Raw genomic sequence first — 22,410 nt, forward strand, 5'->3', positions numbered from 1 at the left:
TCCCCCCCCCCCACACACACCCCCACCCCGTCCAATTCAACCGTGTCTGGATCTGTTCGACATCCCGACGCTCTCGGCGTCTTTATGGACGTAAGCTGGCATTGTGCTTGTCGAGTCACCGACATCACTGAAACACGGACTTTCTTTCAAAAAAACATTTTCAAAATGCTCAAAAAAAAGCGGAAGAAAATTTAATAAGTAATTTAATAATAATTAAACCAGCATGTAATTTTACCAAAAAAAAAAAATAATTTAGGTTGTAATAACACAAGACAAAGTTGTCATTTTTCAAAAAAAAAACAAAATTTTTTTTAACCCTCCTTATTTGGAGGTTAGCTTAAAATTTTTATTATTTTTCCCCTGCCCTGTCCGAGTGTTTTTCCCCTTATTTATCCTGATGATTACACAATTTCACTTGTACTTCTGTTGTTAATAACAACAATAAAACCAGCATGTAATTTTACCAAAAAAAAATTTTCATTTAGGTTGTAATAACACAAGACAAAGTTGTCATTTTTCAAGAAAAAAATCAAAAAAATTTTAACCCTCCTTATTTGGAGGTTAGCTTGAAATTTTTATTATTTTTCCCCTGCCCTGTCCGAGTGTTTTTCCCCTTATTTATCCTGATGATTACACAATTTCGCTTGTACTTCTAGAATAAAGGCTTGTTCAGAACCATTTTCTGCTCAAAAAAAGAAGGAAGAACGTCTTTCGAAACTAAGATTATAATGTTAATAACAACAATAAAACCAGCATGTAATTTTACCAAAACAATTTTTTCATTTAGGTTGTAATAACACAAGACAAAGTTGTCATTTTTCAAGAAAAAAAATCCAATTTTTTTTTTGGAGGTTAGCTTGAAATTTTTATTATTTTTCCCCTGCCCTGTCCTAGTTATTTTTCCCCTTATTTATCCTGATGATTACACAATTTCACTTGACACGAAATGACACGAATAAAGGCTCGTTCAGAAGCATTTTCTGCTCAAAAAAAGAAGGAAGAACGTCTTTCGAAACTAAGATTATAATGTTAATAACAACAATAAAACCAGCATGTAATTTTACCAAAACAATTTTTTCATTTAGGTTGTAATAACACAAGACAAAGTTGTCATTTTTCAAGAAAAAAAATCAATTTTTTTTTTTGGAGGTTAGCTTGAAATTTTCATTATTTTTCCCCTGCCCTGTCCTAGTTATTTTTCCCCTTATTTATCCTGATGATTACACAATTTCGCTTGTACTTCTGTATAAGTGACAAGAATAAAGGCTCGTTCAGAAGCATTTTCTGCTCAAAAAAAAGAAGGAAGAACGTCTTTCGAAACTAAGATTATAATGTTAATAACAACAATAAAACCAGCATGTAATTTTACCAAAACATTTTTTTCATTTAGGTTATAATAACACAAGACAAAGTTGTCATTTTTCAAGAAAAAAATCAACATTGGCTGCAGGAACGTGTGTTTTTTTAACCCTCCTTATTTGGAGGTTAGCTTGAAATTTTTATTATTTTTCCCCTGCCCTGTCCTACTGTTTTTCCTCTTATTCATCCTGTCCTGTACGGATGATTACACAATTTCGCTTGTACTTCTGTATAAGTGACAAGAATAAAGGCTCGTTCAGAAGCCTTTTCTGCTCAATAAAAAGAAGGAAGAACGTCTTTCAAAACTAAGATTGTAATGTTAATAACAACAATAAAACCAGCATGTAATTTTACCAAAAAATTTTTTTCATTTAGGTTATAATAACACAAGACAAAGTTGTCATTTTGTCAAGAAAATCAACTTTGGCTGCAGGAACGTGTTTTTTTTTTAACAGTCCCACACTGTGCTCCTTATTTGGAGGTTAGTTTGACATTTTTATTATTTTTCCCCTAATTCACCATGTCCTGTCACCCCTTGTATCACTGCAAGGTATGTTGTATGGAGAATGATTGCAAAATTTTGCTTGTAATTCTGCATAAATAACAAGAATAAAGGCTCGTTCAATATGCATAACGATTTGACCAATCATTAGTCGTCGTGTATTTTATGGCTTAATTCATAAAAAAACAAAAAAATGACACGACTGCTTTCAAACAGAATGATGATGTGAATGAAGTGTGTTTATTTCAGCGGTGGAAAAAAAAAAAAAAAACGTGCTTGAATTTTGTCGGAGAATCGTGATCACAGCGGAGAGTCTAGAGGAACAAGTCTTCAAAGTACTCGTCGAACTCTTCCTCCCTGAGAAGACACGACAAATCAAAAACAAATAACTGTTAATAGTTATCCTCCCTATCCGTGTGGAAGTGGTAAGTTTTTGGCTATTTAAGTTTAAAGGAAATAACTTGAAGTCTACCGTTTAGGTCGCTAGCTCTCTAGTTTGCGAGTTAGCATGTGTCTCAAGACCCTGCAGTTGCGCAATATGTTGTAAATAAAAAGAGTATAAATGTGACTATAGTCGTGTTTTGTCATGTCTACAGGGCCCGAGCTCCAGTGGCCCCCCAAGTAAATTGAGTTTGAGACCCCTGGTCTACATAGTATATACAGTCATAATGTCAAAGGTCAATGTAACAGGATATTGGACTCTAATGACCACAGACAGAGAAGAGCAATGTAAATGTCAAGAGAAGGTTTAGAGGTATTAATAGCTAAAGAGACCAATACACGCTATGCTACATAAGTACATTACACCTGCTTTAATGCCTCACCTTGACTTTTCCTCCACTGCAGGGGCCGGCCCTCGCCAGTGGTCCGACTCGGACTGACCCTCCAATGCCTTGTCCTCAGAATCAGGCTCTGCAGAGACAAAATTGTTATTGGAAGTAAGGTGTCAATTTCAGATGAGGCATGTTTAGTGCATGGGTGGAATCAGACACCCTCTTGTCTGCTGATTAGTCATTGGAGAATTATGAGTCACATTTAAAATAATTTTGATTAAAAAATAATTTTGAGATAAAGTTGTAATACTACAATAAAAGTTGTACATTTGTTAGATTCTGCGCTAAAGATACTGATTGTAAAAGTAAACTGTATTATGGAAAGCAGGAAGTGAACAAATGTAACAGTTACCGATTGTAAAAAAACTGTATTATGGAAAGCAGGAAGTGAACAAATGAAACAGTTACTGATTGTAAAAGCAAACTGTATTATGGAAAGCAGGAAGTGAACAAATGTAACCGTTACTGATTGTAAAAGTAAACTGTATTATGGAAAGCAGGAAGTGAACAAATGTAACCGTTACTGATTGTAAAAGTACCAGATGGAGGGGTAGGATTTAATAAGATTTGCTTCTTCCTACTCCTTTTGGACATGTGGAACTGTGAACTGATTATGTGATGCATTCAATTGTAATCTGATGCATGTTCAAAAAAAAAAACCATTAAAAAAAAAAAAGAAAAACATTTTTTAATTAAATAAAAAAAACTTAAAAAACTTAAATTATATTAGGAAATATATTATTACATTATATTATATATTATATTATATAATATTATATTATATAATATATTATATTAGGAACTGCAGGGTCTTGAGACATGTCCTTTTGGACATGTGGAACTGTGAACTGATTATGTGATGCATTCAATTGTAATCTGATGCATGTTCAAGTGAAATAAAACCATTAAAAAAATATATTTTTTTAAATTACAAAAAATGTTTCATTAAATTAAAAACAAAAAAACAACTTAAATTATATTCGGAAAGCAGGAAGTGAACAAATGTAACAGTTACTGATTGTAAAAGTACCAGATGGAGGGGTAGGATTTAATAAACTTTGCTTCTTCCTACTCCTTTTTGGACATGTGGAACTGTGAACTGATTACGGGATGCATTCAATTGTAATCTGATGCATGTTCAAATGAAATAAAACCATTACCATTACCAACAACATTATAAAAAAATCACAGTATTTCAGTATGTGGAATCTGTGGCGTCTAGTACAGCGAAGGCCATACATACGACTGGAAAAAAAAACTGTATTGGTAGAGCAAGACAGCTTGAGAAAAAGCAGGACTGCTAGCAGATGCGAGCCAGAGGGTGAATGGATGATGTTTTCCAGAAAGGTTTTCCACTCCAAACATTTTGGAGGAGTGTCACAGCCTGGAGGCTTGGGAGTGGACTGGATCATAGGCTGTCTATTGAAATGATGGATGTACAGTGTGTGTGTGTGTATACCTTTGTCCTGCAATTCCTCCGAGCTGCTGGAGGAGGTGGATGAATCTACGATGAGAAGTAATAAACAGTGAGTTGTTATGAAATAGGAAACTAAATTATTTTACTAAAAAAAAATTTTATTGGAAAAGGTGATGAGTTGTCACCCCTGCTTCTCTTGTGTTTCTTCTTCTTGGAGCGTGACGATGATCTCTTCTTCATCTTCTTCCTCTTCTTCTGTAATGGCTCCTGGTTCTCCTGTGAGAGCTTTCCGACACCCTTCTTGGCTTTCACTTCTTTACGCCTACAAAATATGGACGCATTTAACGCAATTGTGATTATAATTTCGGAGTTGTGTTAGTATTATTATTAGTTGTGTTTCTTACTTGTGGTGGTAGTTGAGTTTGAAAGAACACTCGGGGCAAAGTCCTGGAAGACAAAATCAAACACAATAGAAAGAAAAGTGGGCAAAGGATTGATCCCTGAGGAACTCCTTTTCAAAAAAAATTTTACGGCAATAACCTGGAAGACAAAAATAACACTGGGAAGAGATGTAAAAATTGAGCCCTGTAGTATTATGTAGTATTCTGGTCACAAGACAAAGATATAGACATGCTTGCTATGCTAGCACTAGCATGCAGTAATCCTGCGGCCTGTACAATGTAGTGTAAACAAAAAATAATGGGAGTGTAAAAGTAACTATAAGAGGGCTGTAATCATGGTAAAACATATACAAAATATTTTATTCTACTTTGGGGAAAATCATTTCCGCATGATGAGTAGGAGACATTCAGTATGAATACCATTTAAAAACCATGGTAATACTACGAAATGATAATACCGTTACAATACTACTTATGTCCATCTGTAGCTTCATAACTGTGATCAGAAACTCGTCAATTTCATACAATATTTTTTATGTTTCCCATTCACTCATTATGTACACTACTACTACTACTACTACTACTACTACTACTACTACTACTACTACAGTAAAGCAATATAATTATGAGTCATACATTTTGATGAAAAACATTGCAATATTAGGAGGATTTTTATAATTTTATGCCAGTAAATTTGTAAATTTTTAATGTGGTAATGTTATAAGGAAATTTTTCATTATTATTATTATTTATTATTATTATTATTTTATTATTTTAAAGTAATAAAAATTACAAAATTCTACTAGGGGATTAATTTTTTAGATATTTTTCTCTAGTGTTATTTGTTCATTATTGACAACAATGTACTGTTTTTATATATATGCATGCATATACATATACATATACATATACATATATATATATATTTGTGGTTTTGGTTGACAAATGATCTTGTTAACGGCTTGTGATGAAAAGCTTGTCATTTCACGCCTGACTGTGTTGACTGGGACTGGTGGGTCCTCCAATTAGCATAATTATTCTAACAGGATTTTCTACAGTATGATACCTGTAGGAGGATTATTATTATTATGAGCGGGCTCTTGGACTGGAAACCCCGTGAGACCGACCATGCTCCCACACACACACACACACACACACACTAACATGGATGTATACAGTGAAAAATAAGTATTTCGTCAAATTGATCGATGCTGATTTTGTACGTTGACAGTCTTACAAACCAAGACACCAAAAAAAAAAATGTGGGTTTGTTTTTGTTGGAGAAACCAACAAAGAGTTGACATGTTTTTTTCCTGCTTGGGGTCACCAGGGTTGCACACATCTCAGGAGGGACCCTTAGCAGAGAAACTACCCCCAAAGCAAAAATGTTTCCACCTCCGTGTTTGACAGGAGGGATGTTTTTCTTATTTTCTTGGGCTCAGCATTTCTCTCCCCCTCCAAACACGTTGAGTCCAATTGATGCCAAAGAGCTCAAGTTTGGTCTCAAGTGACCACATCGCATTCTCCGGAGTCATTCAGCCGTTTTTTTTTTTGGGTGGGGGGGGTCTTCAGACGGGTCTGTACATGTGTCTCTTTGAGCGGAGGGACCTTATAGGAACTTCTGGATCTCAATCCATTACAGGAAAGTGACTTACTATAAAGCCTTTTTTGGCGACTGTGCTCCCAAATAACACAATTTTACGTACTGAGTTTGACCAAAGCGTTCCTCTTGTCGCCTTGTTCTACGTAGGCAAAGTTCACCTCCCAGCTTTTGAGGCCTTCCTGCTTCTCGCAGCGTTTGTGTCCACACTGGAACTGACCTGCGAGATGAAAACACATTAGTCTTAATATTCGTTGCCTATATTGTGCATACGTGCATATAACAACACGTGTATTTGTATCGAACCGTTCAATACAAATAGAACCAGAGTGTACAGCGGGCCGTATTGGCAAGGTTAATGTCATATATGCTACGCTGCTATGCTTCCACTGCCAATGTACACAACATACTTTTAAACTTTTAAACACTCGGGGCAAAGTCCTGGAAGACAAAATCACACACAATAGAAAGAAAAGGGGGCAAAGGATTGAACCCTGAGGAACTCCTTTTTTAAAAAAAAATTTTGGAAGACAAAAATAACACTGGGAAGAGATGTAAAGATTGAGCCCTGTAGTATTATGTAGTATTCTGGTCACGAGGCATCGTTACTAGACAAAGAGATAGACATGCTTGCTATGCTAGCACTAGCATGCAGTAATCCTGCGGCCTGCACAATGTGTGTAAAAGTAACTATAAGAGGGCTGTAATCATGGTAAAACATATAAAAAAATATTAAATTCTACTTTGGGGAAATTCATAATGATGAGTAGTAGTACGAATACCATTTAAAAACCATTGTAATACTACATGGTATGTCCCTCTGTGGCTTCATAAGTGTGATCAGAAGCTCGAAAATTGCTCGTCAATTGCTTGCAACACATGCACTCGTCCCCCTGCCTTGCCTGTGCAAGTTAAGAAAATAAGAAATATAATAATAATAATAATAATAATATATTAAGAAAATAATTTGCATCTCGATTTTCCTCGTAATTCATGCATATTTTTGTACAAAGCCAGTATGTACATCAGGATGTAACTGCTCCTTAAAGTGTACTACAAAATATACATTTATGTACTATGTATGTATCCAATTAATTTGTAAACGTCATCTGAGAAATGAAGCCAAAACAGAACCCCCCCCCATCACCCTCAGGTTTCCCTAGAGCCCTCTGCACGGCCCGGTCTGTTATCTTTAGACGAGCTTAAGGCGACACTGATTAGCTCGGGGTTCCTCCAGATTGCAACAGAGGGTGCAAGTGCGTCACACAGGTTCCGACTTGGCACGAGCGCCGCAGATTCTCCTGACCCCTGACTACGACGGAGGAAGGTGATGGCGGTGATGGCTTAAAGCCACGCGCTGACTAAATTTAACTGAGAGTTACAGTGAAGACACCTCAAAGTGTTATACAACAATTTGTATCATGAATTTATTTTGTATTTATCAGTAAAAGGTAAAATTACTATATTTTGTGACTGAAAATATTTTGACTGCGTACTCTCACAGTACTGGTAGTAGTACACTCCTTGAAATAAACGTTTTAAGTGGGTAAAAATCTGCTTTTGTACTCGTTCCCGATCCTATCCATCCTGGTCACTCCCAATGACAACCTCAGCATCCTCAACTCTGCTATAGTACACTCCTTGAAATAAACATTTAAGTGGGTAAAAATCTGCTTTTGTACTCGTTCCTGATCCTATCCATCCTGGTCACTCCCAATGACAACCTCAGCATCCTCAACTCTGCTATAGTACACTCCTTGAAATAAACCTTTAAGTGGGTAAAAATCTGCTTTTGTACTCGTTCCTGATCCTATCCATCCTGGTCACTCCCAATGACAACCTCAGCATCCTCAACTCTGCTATAGTACACTCCTTGAAAAAAACGTTTAAGTGGGTAAAAATCTGCTTTTGTACTCATTCCTGATCCTGTCCATCCTGGTCACTCCCAATGACAACCTCAGCATCCTCAACTCTGCTATAGTACACTCCTTGAAATAAATGTTTAAGTGGGTAAAAATCTGCTTTTGTACTCGTTCCCGATCCTATCCATCCCGGTCACTCCCAATGACAACCTCAGCATCCTCAACTCTGCTATAGTACACTCCTTGAAATAAACATTTAAGTGGGTAAAAATCTGCTTTTGTACTCGTTCCTGATCCTATCCATCCTGGTCACTCCCAATGACAACCTTAGCATCCTCAACTCTGCTATCTCCAGTTCTGTTTATTTGTTTTTTTGTTAATAATTGTCGTTTATCCCGCTAATTAGTACACAGGACTAGACTGTCAATCGAGCACACAAAGCGAAAACGTGAACGGGCATCGAGCATGCACTCGCTACGTCATTCAGTGATTGTTAATCGTGCGGCCATCTGCCTCGCAGTGGTGTCCCTCCTGATCTGCGGAATTAAGAGGCATTGACGTAGGAGGGACCGGAGTTTCCTCACTTAATGGGTTTACTGAGCCGTGTCGGTGCCCACACTCCCCCCCCCCCCGGAGCACGTGAGGGTCACTTGCACTGTGAGGAGATTTGTCAACAAGTTGATTGTGGAGCTAACAGGCTGCCTAGGAACACTCGATCACGTGCGCTCGAAATGATAATACCGGTGTCATTCAACTGAACTTTTCCAGTAAGATCCACCCGCGGGGGTCGGTGATGTCAGCACAAGACAAATATCAGGGCACGGCGGTGTCGAGGTGTCACAAACCGCTGCGGTGACCTGGCATGGCCGCAAATACTGTACTGTACTGTAGGTTCAAACTCCTGTGACACTTTTAAAAACACTGAAATGCAGAAATACCGAAGAGACAAACAATATTCAAAGTTACTCGCAGCAAGGAGAGTGAAACCACATACTCAGTGACATGCCGCCCCACTCTGAATATTCTCTTTCGGGGGTCCCTACTACATGGACGTGCAACTCCAAGGGGGGGGGGGGGGCAGTTGTACAAGCTGTATTTGTTTGTCTATGTGTGTGTATATGTGAGAGTAATTACTTTTATTGTTTTATGAGTTCTTATCTTGACACATTCTTGCAGGATAACATGATGCTGTTGGCGCATCCAGGCACCTCCAGGACCTGGGGGTCGCTGGGGGTCTCTGATCAGGGTCATGGGAACATTCCCTCTTCAGCACATTCAAACACGCGGCCCGCGGGCCAAATGTGGCCCGCAGTACACTAGTTTGAGGCCCCCGCGCAAGTTTGATATGGATGCTGTATGGTATCATGTACCCAGAAAAAATTATTAAGTTTGATTAATGTTCATGTTAAAGGTTAAATAACTGTTAATAGTTATCCTCCCTATCCGTGTGGAAGTGGTAAGTTTTTGGCTATTTAAGTTGAAAGGAAATAACTTGGAGGCTACCGTTTAGGTCGCTAGCTCTCTAGTTTGCGAGTTAGCATGTGTCTCAAGACCCTGCAGTTGCGCAATATGTTGTAAATAAAAAGTATAAATGTGACTATAGTCGTGTTTTGTCATGTCTACAGGGCTCTAATAATGCTTTGTTCATTTTAATGTGAAAAAAATAATTTGTCTACCCACCAACTATATGTGGTTTCTTAAGTTTTTATTCTTTGCCGTTTTATTATAATTATTATATTTATTTATTACTGATTGATTGATTTTCTTTATTCTTGATTTGTTTATTTTTCATCTTATTTTGTGTAGAAAAATAAAAAGTAAGATATTTGAGAACAGTGGAATGTTTTATCAGAGCTTTTCTTGTAGAAAATGTTTTTGTTTTTAATAAATGCATTTTTTGTTTTTTTGGGGGGGCGGGGGGAACCTGATGCGGCCCAGTCTCACCCAGACCCGAGCTCCAGTGGCCCTCAAATAAAATTGAGTTTGAGACCCCTGGTCTAAGCAAATGGATATACGGGTGATAACTAACATTATATTCATTCCATCTACATTTTATTCTAACAGTACCCGGTCTCTCACCCAAAGACAGCTGGGATAGGCTCCAGGTAGAAAAATGAATGAATGAATGAAGAATAAAAGCAAGATGAATATTAGCGCTGGCACGGTGGTTTTAGCACCTGGTGTGAGCACCCAACTCCTAAATCCTCCCTCTCTCGGCTCGCATAAAATCACCACATTATCTGCGTTTGATCGCAGCGCAATGCTTGACCTTGACTTCTTCTAATCCGAAGGAGCGCCATTACGGGCCAAAAAAAAGTGTGCAAAGACAGGACTGTATGCTCAGCTTAAAATGAGACGATAAGTCTTAAAGAGCGTTGAGGCTAAGTTGGAAAAAAGAGAGTGGCCTTTAATCTAACTGAAAACCGGATCTATATTTTATGAGGGGGGTCCTGCTGGGTTCTGTTGTGGCAGAATAAATCAGCTTTGGAGAGGAACCAGCGTGTATTTTTAGTTGGTTAGAACTGCTCTCCAAGCATTCTCACTTATTTCAGCATCCTTCTACCAATATATTCACTAGCTCTCCTCTGGACATGTCCCAAATATCTCTCTGACTTTATCTCCAAGGCCTCTAACATGTAATGTGCTTCTGATGTACTCGTTCCTGATCCTATCCATCCTGGTCACTCCCAATATCTCGCCTCTGGACATCTCAGTCTGGCGTCTCTGACTTTATCTCCAAGGCCTCTAACATGTAATGTCCCTTTGGTGTACTCGTTCCTGATCCTATCCATCATGGTCACTCCCAAATATCTCGCCTCTGGACATCTCAGTCTGGCGTCTCTGACTTTATCTCCAAGGCCTCTAGCATGTAATGTCCCTTTGGTGTACTCGTTCCTGATCCTATCCATCATGGTCACTCCCAAATATCTCGCCTTTGGACATCTCAGTCTGGCCTCTCTGACTTTATCTCCAAGGCCTCTAGCATGTAATGTCCCTTTGGTGTACTCGTTCCTGATCCTATCCATCCTGGTCACTCCCAAATATCTCACCTCTGGACATCTCAGTCTGGCCTCTCTGACTTTATCTCCAAGGCCTCTAGCATGTAATGTCCCTTTGGTGTACTCGTTCCTGATCCTATCCATCCTGGTCACTCCCAATGAGAACCTCAGCATCCTCAACTCTGCTATCTCCAGTTCTGCTTCCTGTTTTTTCCTCAGTGAATCCAGTGAACTGCAGAGCACTTCATATAGCACTGTTTTGTTTTGTTTTTTAGCAGTAGTTCCTTGATAACAGCTCCATGTCCTTGTCTTGAGTAGGGTGGTCCTTTCACATGGAGGATCTTTGACTAGCATTTTTGCAGTATATTCCTAAAAAACAGCTGGATATTTCTGTCATATGTTTTTTGAGGATATTTCTTTTGTGTTTTTGCAGCAAAGCGCTCCTGTCATTTTTTTTTTGCAGAACATTCCTAAAAACAGTGTGTTCTGTCATAGAGAGGTTCTTTGACTAGAATTTTTGCAGATCACTCTGCGCTATATGAACTGCAGAGCACTTCGTATGTATTTTTTTTTGGCAGTAGTTCCTTGATAACAGCTGCATGCTCTTGTCATTTAAAGGATCTTTGACTAGTTTTTCAGCAGTAGGTCCTTTGGTCTTGTTGTTTGTGGTTTTATGCCAGGGAACAAGCATCACAAACTATTTGTTTTTGACTATGGAGGTTCTATTTGTAGTCATATAATATAGTCTTTGGTTGGACACCACCTTTTCAATAATCATGGCAAGATTCCTACTAGCTAAAATTTTGGAGTGTATTCGTAAAAAAAACAGCAAAGCACCGCTGTCTTAAAGAGAGGATCTTTGACTTGTTGATGTTTTGTAGAAGATCCCTAAGCACAGCACAGAACAGCACAGCTCTCCTGTCATATAAAGAATATTTGAGTAGGGTGGTCCTTTCACATGGAGGATCTTTGACTAGCATTTTTGCAGTATATTCCTAAAAACAGCTGGATATTTCTGTCATATACAGAAATATATAGAGGATATTTTTGTTGTGTTTTTGCAGCAGAGCGCTCCTGTCATTTTTTTTTCAGAACATTCCTAAAAACAGTGTGTTCTGTCATATAGAGGTTCTTGGACTAGAATTTTTGCAGGATACTCTGCGCTATATGAACCTCATATAGCTTTTTTTTTTTTTTTTTTAGCAGTAGTTTCTTAATAACAGCTGCATCCTCTTGTCATTTAAGGATCTTTGACTAGTTTTTCAGCAGTAGGTCCTTTGGTCTGGTTGTTTGTGGTTTTATGTCAGGGAACCAGCATCACAAACTATTTGTTTTTGACTATGGAGGTTCTATTTGTAGTCATATAATATAGTCTTTGGTTGGATACCACCTTTCAATAACGATGGCAAGATTCCTCCACATTGACAGTAACTTGGAGATCTGTCCTCCGGCAGACATTACACACACACACACACACACACACAACACACACAGAGCAAACAGCATCAGTTGCAGTTGCATCGAATGCCCTTTGGTCCACTCGGTCAGCAGCTCTCAGCGGAGTAAATAAATGTTTCAACACACAACCCAAGTGTTGCACTTCTGCTCAGCAGCCTGCCCGGGTTGCTTGTCAAAAGCAAAACAAACATTAAAAAAAAAAAAAAAAAAGCAAATTCTGCAGAGGATTAACCTCTTCTTCGTCAGTTAGTTGTGTGAGTCGGCGTTGAAGATGACATAGGAGGTGCTTGACCTCCAATATAAGACAAACGTGACCGGGCTGGTAATGAGTTGACCTGTAACGAATAGCTAGAGGGATTTTTTTATTTTTTTTTTATTTGACTTTTATATTTGCGTTGAATTGTCAGCCCCCCGGGGTTGCTAAGCAACCTGACACGAAGACCCGTGGAAATAGAAAAGGCAGATATGTAAAACGCTTATTAGCAAGTGTGAACGCTTCTGGCGGGCGTGTTTTATCGAAGTCATAGTCGTCAGAGAAACGGGTTACAACTTCCAACAAAAAAAAAGCTAATTGTTCTCCCATTGTAGTTGCAGACCACGTTGCATAATGGAGGTAGAGTGTGATGCTAATCATTGACAATAAAAGCCGAAATCAGGTGGAAAAATGAGCCATTAAATGATGAATTTAGCTTTGATGTCCGCATCAGTTTTGTAGGACTATATTAGTACTCGCATAAAGACTTTATTAACATGTTAACGTGTTAAAATTAACACGTTAATGGGAAGTGGGTGATGATTCTTGGATATATTATGCTTGTCTGTGAAAATACATTTCTATTTGCTGCGGCTATTTGGTCTTTCGGTGGCAACAGACCCATTTAGGGGATGTTGAAATTTTCAATTGGAATACTTTTTAAATTGTTCAGAAAAATGAGAATAATAGGAAAACTATTTGAATAGCATTAACATTTTTTCGTTAGAATTAAAAAATTATTGTAAAATTGTGTAATTGTCACGTCAAATTAGACAATTTTTTCTCCTAATGTTAGAGTTGTTAGAATTCTTTGCATAATAATTGCATACTTTTATTTTTTAATTACAACTTTTTTGCAGTGTAAATTTTTTTTTTCTAATAAATAGTTAATTAGTCAATTGAATTCAGTTTTTCCGCACAATGGTAAAGCGGTTAGCATGTTGGCCACACAGTCTGGAGATCTGGAAGACCTGGGTCTTTGCCTGTATATGAAGCAAAGCTTATTAAATCCTACCCCCTCCATCTGGTACTTTTACAATTAGTCACTGTTACATTTGTTCACTTCCTGCTTTCCTAATATAATTTAATTAAAAAAAATTATTTAATTTTTTTTATTTTAATTCACTATTTTTTAATTTTAAATTAATTTATTTTTTTAATTAAATTAAATTAAAAATTTAAAAAAATAATTAAATAATTTTTTAAATTAAATTATATTAGGAAAGCAGGAAGTGAACAAATAAATTAAATTTAATTTTTTGTCACGTACCGAAGTACGAGGTGATTTAGCTCATTGTTGTGCATTGTTTGAGGGTCTTACTCAATCCGTTCCATAGTTTGATTCCACATACTGAAATGCTATGGCTTTTTAACGTAGTCCTAGCATAGAAGTGTTTCAAATGTACTTCTTCCCTGAGATCATATTTCTCCTCTCTTGTAGAGAAGTATTAGATGACATTTTTAGCTAATTGGTTATTTTTAGCCTTATGCATTATTTTAGCTGTTTGAAGATGAACTATATCAGCAAGTTGAAGTATTTGTCATTTTAGAAATAAGGAGTTAGTATGTTCTCTGTAGGCGGCATTATGAATTATCCTTACTGGCCTTTTTTTGCAGTACATTTAGCGAGTGAAGATTGCTTTTATAGTTATTAGCCCATATTTCCACACATCAGTTGGCGTTTTTATTTTTATATTTTTTATATTTTTTATTATTATTATTTATTATTTTTAGCCTCATGCATTATTTTAGATGTTTGAAGATGAACTATATCAGCAAGTTGAAGTATTTGTGATTTTAGAAATAAGGAGTTAGTATGTTCTCTGTAGGCGGCATTATGAATTATCCTTACTGGCCTTTTTTGCAGTACATTTCGCGAACATTATTTCCAATGGGAGAAAAAAAAATCACTGTATTTATTATGCTTTGCTATATTGTCCACCATCTGCAGCGCTTTCCCCCAACCTCCCCTTCCGGGAGAAAGTAGTAGCGCTGGAAACGTGCGGACATCAAGCTGCTGTTTACTGATATTGTCGGACGGCAACTGCAACAACAACTAGCACTTCCAGCTGTTCCTCACCAACAACAAACCTGAGGAGCATGCTTCTGTCAAAACACGTCCAAGTGTAATCACCTCGTCTTCCAACTCTCTTGACTTGGTGTTGTCTTTTTTTTTTCTTTTTTTGTGCCACATGCCGTAGCGTGTTTTCATTTAAATTATTCAAGTCGAATGCCTGGCACACCAATTCGTTCCATTTGCCTTGGAGGGCAGACAAGGCTTGAAGCTTATCTGCAGACTTAGTAAACTGGGAGTGAAGGAAAAACACACAGAACATGTTTTTTTTTTTCATGTCAGAAATCATATTGACTCTTTATCGCCGAGGAACCATATTTGGGGAACTCAAAGTTTGGTAGAAATGGAATTGACAAGCCTTGCTGTAAGATAGAGTTGCAGGAGTCTTTAAAGCAGCCCGTCACAGATTTCTAACCTCGCAGGAAATCTTCTAAAATGCCCCAAAATGCTCATTGTTTATCATAATAAATACAGGAGGTTATGAAAAAAATCCCCTGCAGTAGAATCATGTGATGTATTTTATGCTGCAAGCCAAAATATATCAAAATAATATGAAAAAATTATTTAAAAAAAAAACTTTAATATTAATAATTTTATACAATTAAGTTAAAAACAGTTTTATATTTTATTTTAATTTTATAATTCTATTGTATTTTTTTATTATATTTTATTTATATTTTGGGATTATTGTATTATTATGAATATATTTACAATGATTTAAAAAAAAATTCTAATCTTTTTTTTTCCCTAAATGACCCCTGAAAAAAAACATTGTAGCCAAAAATAAACAAATCCAGAAAAAAAACAATAAAATTATTAACAATTACATTTTGCTTCATAAATTCTAATGGCTATGGTAATAAATAATTCTCTATCATTAGTATGATTATGTGATTCTAAATATATTAATACATATAATATTTATACATTTATTAGAATGATTGTTAAAAATATATATGCAAAAAAAATGGAAATAGTCAACAAACATTTTTTGGGAGGTGAATTTTCATTCACGTTTAACGTTTAAATGGTATGTTTGGAAACACTACAGAATGGCGGAAAGCTCGACAAAACGTCCGTCATTTGCAAAGAATGCCGCGTTAGGAAGCAAATAAATAATATTATAATAATATAAGAATATAAACATTGATTTGCACTGTTGAAAGTGTCACTTTTAACTTTGTTGTTGCTGTACTGTATTTTTTTTATAGCAGTAATTGTTTAATTGTTTTACTCCACCAATGAATTATCAAGAAGTGGTGCATAGTAAAAAAAAAAAAGACTAACAGCAAAAAAAAAGAAAAAAATTAAAAAAATTATATTAAAAAATTTGTAAAAAAAAAACAATTTTTTAAAATATTAAAAAGTAATAATAATAAAAATTAAAAAAAGACAAACAGCACTTTAAATAAATGTACTGCAAAGTGCCTATAAGGAATAAAGCCAAATCCTTTTTGTAGGACCATATTGAATTTTTTTCCTTTGCTTATCTGCATAATGTGGAATTGCACCATATCTTATCAGATTGCATTGATTTGAATGAAATGATTATTGTATCGTATCGCCAGGAAAATCCATGTATCGTTAAAATATCGTATAGCTGGCATTGCATCGAGATGTGTATCGAATCGTCCTCAGTGCTGAGATCTCTGAGAACCCTAATAGTGAAAGTAAAAGTAAAAAGTTTCTCTAAATCGCCGCAGCCAATCGAGATCATGTCCTCTTTTATTTTGCAAACCTGCACATTTTCTACCTTGTGAAGATGCGCCCCACGTCATTTGATTCCTATTGATTCAGTTGGTGGAAAAACGCTCCTGGTGGATTCCCTTACAAGGATGACAAGACCACAACGATCGAGTCGGTCTAATCCCACTTCCTGTCGAGTTTGTGCCACTAGGGCTGAAATGTCACCGACCGGGATTACGGCGTCTTAATCTGGAACAATATATTGGCTTAGTCAGCTATCTCAGACACGCCGTGTTTGTGTCTGTTTGGCTGTAAACGTTATGCAAATGATGCAAAAAGGGGGAACGTGTGAGTTGCGAGGAGAAAAGAAAGCAGAACAGAGCCAAGTCCTGACTCTTGAGGTTTGTGTTAAAAAGGTTAAAGGGTGGAAGCGGCAAAAGGTCACATTTTTGAAAAAAATGTCTCATATTTCAAAAGCTAAGCAATGCTGTACTGTCAGGATGGAGGTCAAAGTACAGTGTGGGGGTTGGGAGGGTGTTGGAAACAAAGCATTACAAGCTCTGTGGGAATTGTCTGAGAGGAGCGCTTTGCATGCATTGTGTATGTATTTGCATGTCTCTGTCGCCATCTAGTGGCTTGTTCTGTTACTTCAACCTTTACAACAAAGTGCTGTGATCCAACAACAGAAGCGACAGAACCAATCACAGGGCACATATAGACAAACAACCATTCACACTTACTGAGTCTTTTGGAAATGTTCAACTCTCACACTGTAAATGTGTTAGGACTGGGGTCTCAAACATGCGGCACACAGGCCAAATGTGGCCCGCAGGACACTAGTTTGAGGCCCCCCGCCTTGATATGAAAGTTTAATGTTAGCGCGGCCCACGCAAGTTTGATATGGATGCTGTATGGTATCATGTACCCAGAAAAAATTATTACGTTTGATTCATGTTCATGTTAAAGGTTAAATAACTGTTAATAGTTATCCTCCCTATCCGTGTGGAAGTGGTAAATTTTTTGGCTATTTAAGTTGAAAGGAAATAACTTGAAGGCTACCGTTCTAGTTTGCGAGTTAGCATGTGTCTCAAGACCCTGCAGTTGCGCAATATGTTGTAAATAATTTTTATTTTGTGCAGAAAAATAAAAAGTAAGATATTTGAGAACAGTGGAATGTTTTATCAGAGCTTTTATTGTAGAAAATCAGAACCAAAGCACTGAAAAAGTTTGTATATTTTTCTGTTTTTAATAAATGCGGGTGGGGGGGGGGGGCTGATGCGGCCCAACCTTGCCCAGACCATAGCTCCAGTGGCCCCCAGGTAAATTGAGTTTGATATGGATGCTGTATGGTATCATGTACCCAGAAAAAATTATTACGTTTGATTAATGTTCATGTTAAAGGTTAAATAACTGTTAATAGTTATCCTCCCGATCCGTGTGGAAGTGGTAAGTTTTTGGCTATTTTTGTTGAAAGGAAATAACTTGAAGGCTACCGTTTAGGTCGCTAGCTCTCTAGTTTGCGAGTTAGCATGTGTCTCAAGACCCTGCAGTTGCGCAATATGTTGTAAATAAAAAGAGTATAAATGTGACTATAGTCGTGTTTTGTCATGTCTACAGGGCTCTAATAATGCTTTGTTCATTTTAATCTGAAAAAAATCATTTGTCTACCCACCAACTATATGTGGTTTCTTAAGTTTTTATTATTTGCTGTTTTATTATTATTATTATATTTATTTATTACTGATTGATTTTTTTAGTCTTGATTTGTTTATTTATTTTTCATCTTATTTTGTGTAGAAAAATAAAAAATAAGATATTTGAGAACAGTGGAATGTTTTATTAGAGCTAAAAAAAATTGGAAAATTGGAACCAAAGCAAATTTTTTTTAATTTTTTTAAAATATTGATGGAGTGAGAGCATGAAATTTCAAAAGTTGAAAAATAAGGACCACTCTAAATGTGTCTAATCTTGTGCATTAAAGTTTTTCGACTTTCAAAATGAAGAAGCAGTTTATCGTACCTTTTCCCGACACAACTTCACTCTCCGTCCGCCAACGAAATCCAAACTGTTGAAAAGGAAAAAAAAAAAAAATTCCACGTGTCAATTCATGCATCGCAGAGCATTGCATTAACGTATATTATAAAAAGCCAGATAACTCCAAGGGTTGCTCCGTCGAGTCCGAGGCTACTGTGAAAATAAAATGTGTCATGTTAAATGGATCATACCCAAAAAATGTAATAGGGTTCTTTCCTCGCCTTGTGCTTCACCAAGGAAACAACCTGATATCTGAATAGGATTCAGGCACCCGGAACATTACATAAAGTATTAATGCTCAAGTATGAGTCATGTCACACGGCACCGAGTAGGCAAAATACCACATTTAATAATCAGATGATGACAATACATGCCGGGAAAAAGTTGCCACGGTGTGAATAAAAAAGGGATGAGGACGTCATAAATCAAATTCCCATTCCCGTTATTCACTATAAAGGACACTTATCCGGGCTTGTGTAATGTGAGATTTCGATATATAGCAAGTTATCTTAACTACATTAGACGCAGTAGAGACCATTATTTGGTTAGCCTTGGATGGAGTCACATGCTTTATCTGTTCTCTAGCAGGTCCCGTAACCATGACAACTGAATCTTCTGACCCTGATTGATTTTTGGATTTTTTTTTTCAGTGGCTCTAACTTTTTTTTTTTCATTTACTCAAATCATTACATCAAATCAAAGCTTTGGGACTCCAGCAAACCACAGTGAGAGCTATTATCCACAAATGGTGAAAACATGGAAACAAACTCACCCAACTGTGAAAGAGGTCACAAAAGACCCTGCAATAACATTAAATGAACTGCAGCGGTTTGCGCGCATGCCTCTCAGCTAGGGGACCGGAGTTTGATTCCACCCTCGGCCATCTCTGTGTGGAGTTTGCATGTTCTCCCCGTGCATGCGTGGGTTTTCTCCGGGTACTCCGGTTTCCTCCCACATTCCAAAAACATGCTAGGTTAATTAGCGACTCCAAATTGTCCATAGGTATGAATGTGAGTGTGAATGGTTGTTTGTCTATATGTGCCCTGTGATTGGCTGGCTGGCCACCAGTCTAGGGTGTACCCCACCTCTCGCCCGAAGACAGTTGGGATAGGAGAACATGCAAACTCCACACAGAGATGGCCGAGGGTGGAATTGAACTCCGGTCCCCTAGCTGTCAGGCATGCGCGCAAACCACTCATCCGCCGTGCAGCCCAGAAATTCATTCATTCATTCATTTTCTACTACTTATCCTCACGAGGGTTGCAGGGGTGCTGGAGCCTATCCCAGCTGTCTTCAGGCGAGAGGCGGGGTACACCCTGGACTGGTGGCCAGCCAATCACAGGGCACATATAGTCAAACAACCATTCACACTCACATTCATACCGATAGATAATTTGGAGTCGCTAATTAACCTAGCATGTTTTTGGAATGTGGAATGAGGAAACAGGAGTACCCAGAGAAAACCCACGCATGCACGGGGAGAACATGCAAACTCCACACAGAGATGGTCGAGGGTGGAATCGAACTCCGTTCTCCTAGCTGTGAGGCATGCGTGCAAACCGCTGCAGTTCATTGGATGTTGTTGCAGGGTCTTTTGTGACCTCTTTCACAATTGGGTGAGTTTGGTTTGGTTCCATGTTTTCACCATTTGTGGATAATAGCTCTCACTGTGGTTTGCTGGAGTCCCAAAACTTTAGAAATGGCTTGAGAACCCTTTTCAGACTGATGGATCTCAATTAATCTTTGGTTTTTTTTGGGGGGGGGGTCCACACAGGGCCATGTAGGTTTGAAAACTGCATGTTGTGTTTACTTGTGCTGTCACTGACAATATTACTTTTTTAACAAACAAAATAAGAAGTAAATAAAAATACTATGCTAGACCAAATGGCAATTATATGTAAAAAATTGAATCGGTAGTTGTATGGTTTTATTGTTATATACATTGATCCTACCTTGTTTTCTTTGTATCGACTGAGATCAGCTATGCAGTACTCTTTAAAAAGCTTGTCGTAATACTTTTTCGCCAATTCTTTCTCCCTGGAACACAAATTTCACCGTGAACTTGGAACTTTTTTATACATTTTAGAATTCAGTTACCATGTCATGTCCTCCTCATCCTCGTCTCTCCAGAGAAAGCGATGATTCTCCCTCAAGACATCCGAGTCTGTTTTGTCTTTTGCCCTGAAAATAAAATTAAAGAAAGTGTTAACAGCGGATAACTTGTTAAATAACTTGTTTAATCCGATAAAATACTTACACAGAACGATTAAAGTCGGCCATGTGTCCTCCATAATAAAGTATGTAGTCGCCGACAAACTTCTTATGTCGTTCAAACTGGATAAAGTTGCTTAAAGTCATTTATAACTTTGATTTTGTTATTTTACTTACAGTATATAATTTATTTAAGGATACAGCATTCAGTGATATAAGGTGGGCTCTTCTATTCCTGGCTTCCTCTCTGCAAAATATTATTAAGCACATTCAAAATATTGTCGAAAATTATATTGTAAATAGATTTCGGGGTACCTGTCCAGTTCACCGGCGTGAAAACTACGATGAGCCACCTGAGAGTGTCGACCTTTCTGAAAAGGCTTCTGTAAGATTTCCTCTTCATGTTTCCTGCCATTAAAAGGACTATACATTTAGTTTTTTCTGCTACATTAATGTGAGGATTAAAAAAAAAACAATTACATAGTCACATTCAGTCGTTTTGCACTAAAAAATGGAGCTGCTGCAATTTAATTCTAGTATATGTAAAATAACAATAAAGGGCATTCTGATTCTGATTCATTACCGTTTAAGTCTGCTCTCTGAAGACTCTCCTTGTTCTTCATCACTGAAATCTGAATTGTAGTCCTCACCACCGGCATGTACCTTTTCAAAGCAAAAGAACACAATCGCAATATATTGGAAACAGGTAAATATAAAGCAGACAAACGAGGTTATAATACCTGCGTTATACATCATTAATTCAGTAATTATTGTAAGAAAACTAGGCTATGTTCGGTAATTACGTTGTAAGCAACCGGGCGATTATCATTTTACGTTAAGTATATAACTACTTAAACTAATTATACGATTATTGCATAAAATAAGTCCAAACCTTGACGAGATCATCCATGTTTTTTTTGCATTCAAGATGCAGCGAACGAATATTTACAAAATAAGCGTCGCTTGGTTGTGACGTCACTAGAGCGCGTATTGATGACCTCACGGGACAACCACGTTCCAGTTTTTTTTTTTTTATTTAAATGTTTTACTTTATTTAACACTTGGTGATGTTATTTGTTTTTTGTTTACGTTTGTTGTATATCTGGTTGTTAGTAAAGTAAGAAAAAAAAACATTTTTGTATTTTGCCCTGTACGGGTGTGGCCGCCATGTTGGTGAGCAGGATCCAGAAACATTCGTCCATTTTCTATACTGCTCACCCTCATTAGGGTCGAAGCTGACTTCCGGCGACAGGCGGGGTTCACCTCGGACAGGTCGCCAGCCAGTCGCAGGGCACATATAGACAATCATTCACAATCACATTCACACCTATGGACAATTTAGAATTACAATTTAAAATTATATTAACAATAAACAATATTTTTAAAAAACAAAAAATCTGCCATTATTTATCATACTGTATAATTATTTAAAACATTTTTAAAGCAATATTGCTGTTTTATAAGCTATATTTCAAGCATGAAAAGACACTGTAAGGTGTTGACATTATGTTTTTTGTTTGATATATAATATAAAAAATTATATAATTAAATAAAACAAATTTAAATTGAATAACATCAAATTTAACAGATTTTTTAATAGCCACTTTGTTGGTCTAATAAGCGTTAACGTAAGAATTTTCTATTTTTATTATTATTTTAATTTTTTTTAAATAATATTAACAATAAACAATATTTTTAAAAACCAAAAATGCTGCCATTAT

General features: G+C 37.0%; 1 protein-coding gene across 1 annotated transcript; it reads right to left on the reverse strand.

Annotated features, from left to right (window-relative positions):
• Positions 1–2,060: 2,060 nt before the first annotated feature.
• Positions 2,061–21,662, reverse strand: fra10ac1 (FRA10A associated CGG repeat 1). Its single transcript, XM_058061806.2, has 14 exons — positions 21,582–21,662; positions 21,273–21,352; positions 21,005–21,097; positions 20,891–20,936; positions 20,736–20,812; positions 20,576–20,659; positions 20,431–20,515; positions 18,464–18,509; positions 6,219–6,332; positions 4,516–4,558; positions 4,297–4,433; positions 4,154–4,198; positions 2,686–2,773; positions 2,061–2,218 (listed from the first exon to the last, which is right to left on the reverse strand). Exons 1-14 carry the CDS (start codon positions 21,597–21,599, stop codon positions 2,176–2,178), a joined length of 999 nt encoding a protein of 332 aa, XP_057917789.2. The 5' UTR covers positions 21,600–21,662; the 3' UTR covers positions 2,061–2,175.
• Between the last annotated feature and the right edge of the window lie 748 nt (positions 21,663–22,410).

The sequence above is a fragment of the Doryrhamphus excisus genome, unplaced genomic scaffold (assembly GCF_037039965.1).
Source record: "Doryrhamphus excisus strain RoL-2023G ecotype Guam unplaced genomic scaffold, RoL_Dexc_Guam_v1.1 HiC_scaffold_24, whole genome shotgun sequence".
Lineage (NCBI taxonomy): Eukaryota > Metazoa > Chordata > Actinopteri > Syngnathiformes > Syngnathidae > Doryrhamphus > Doryrhamphus excisus.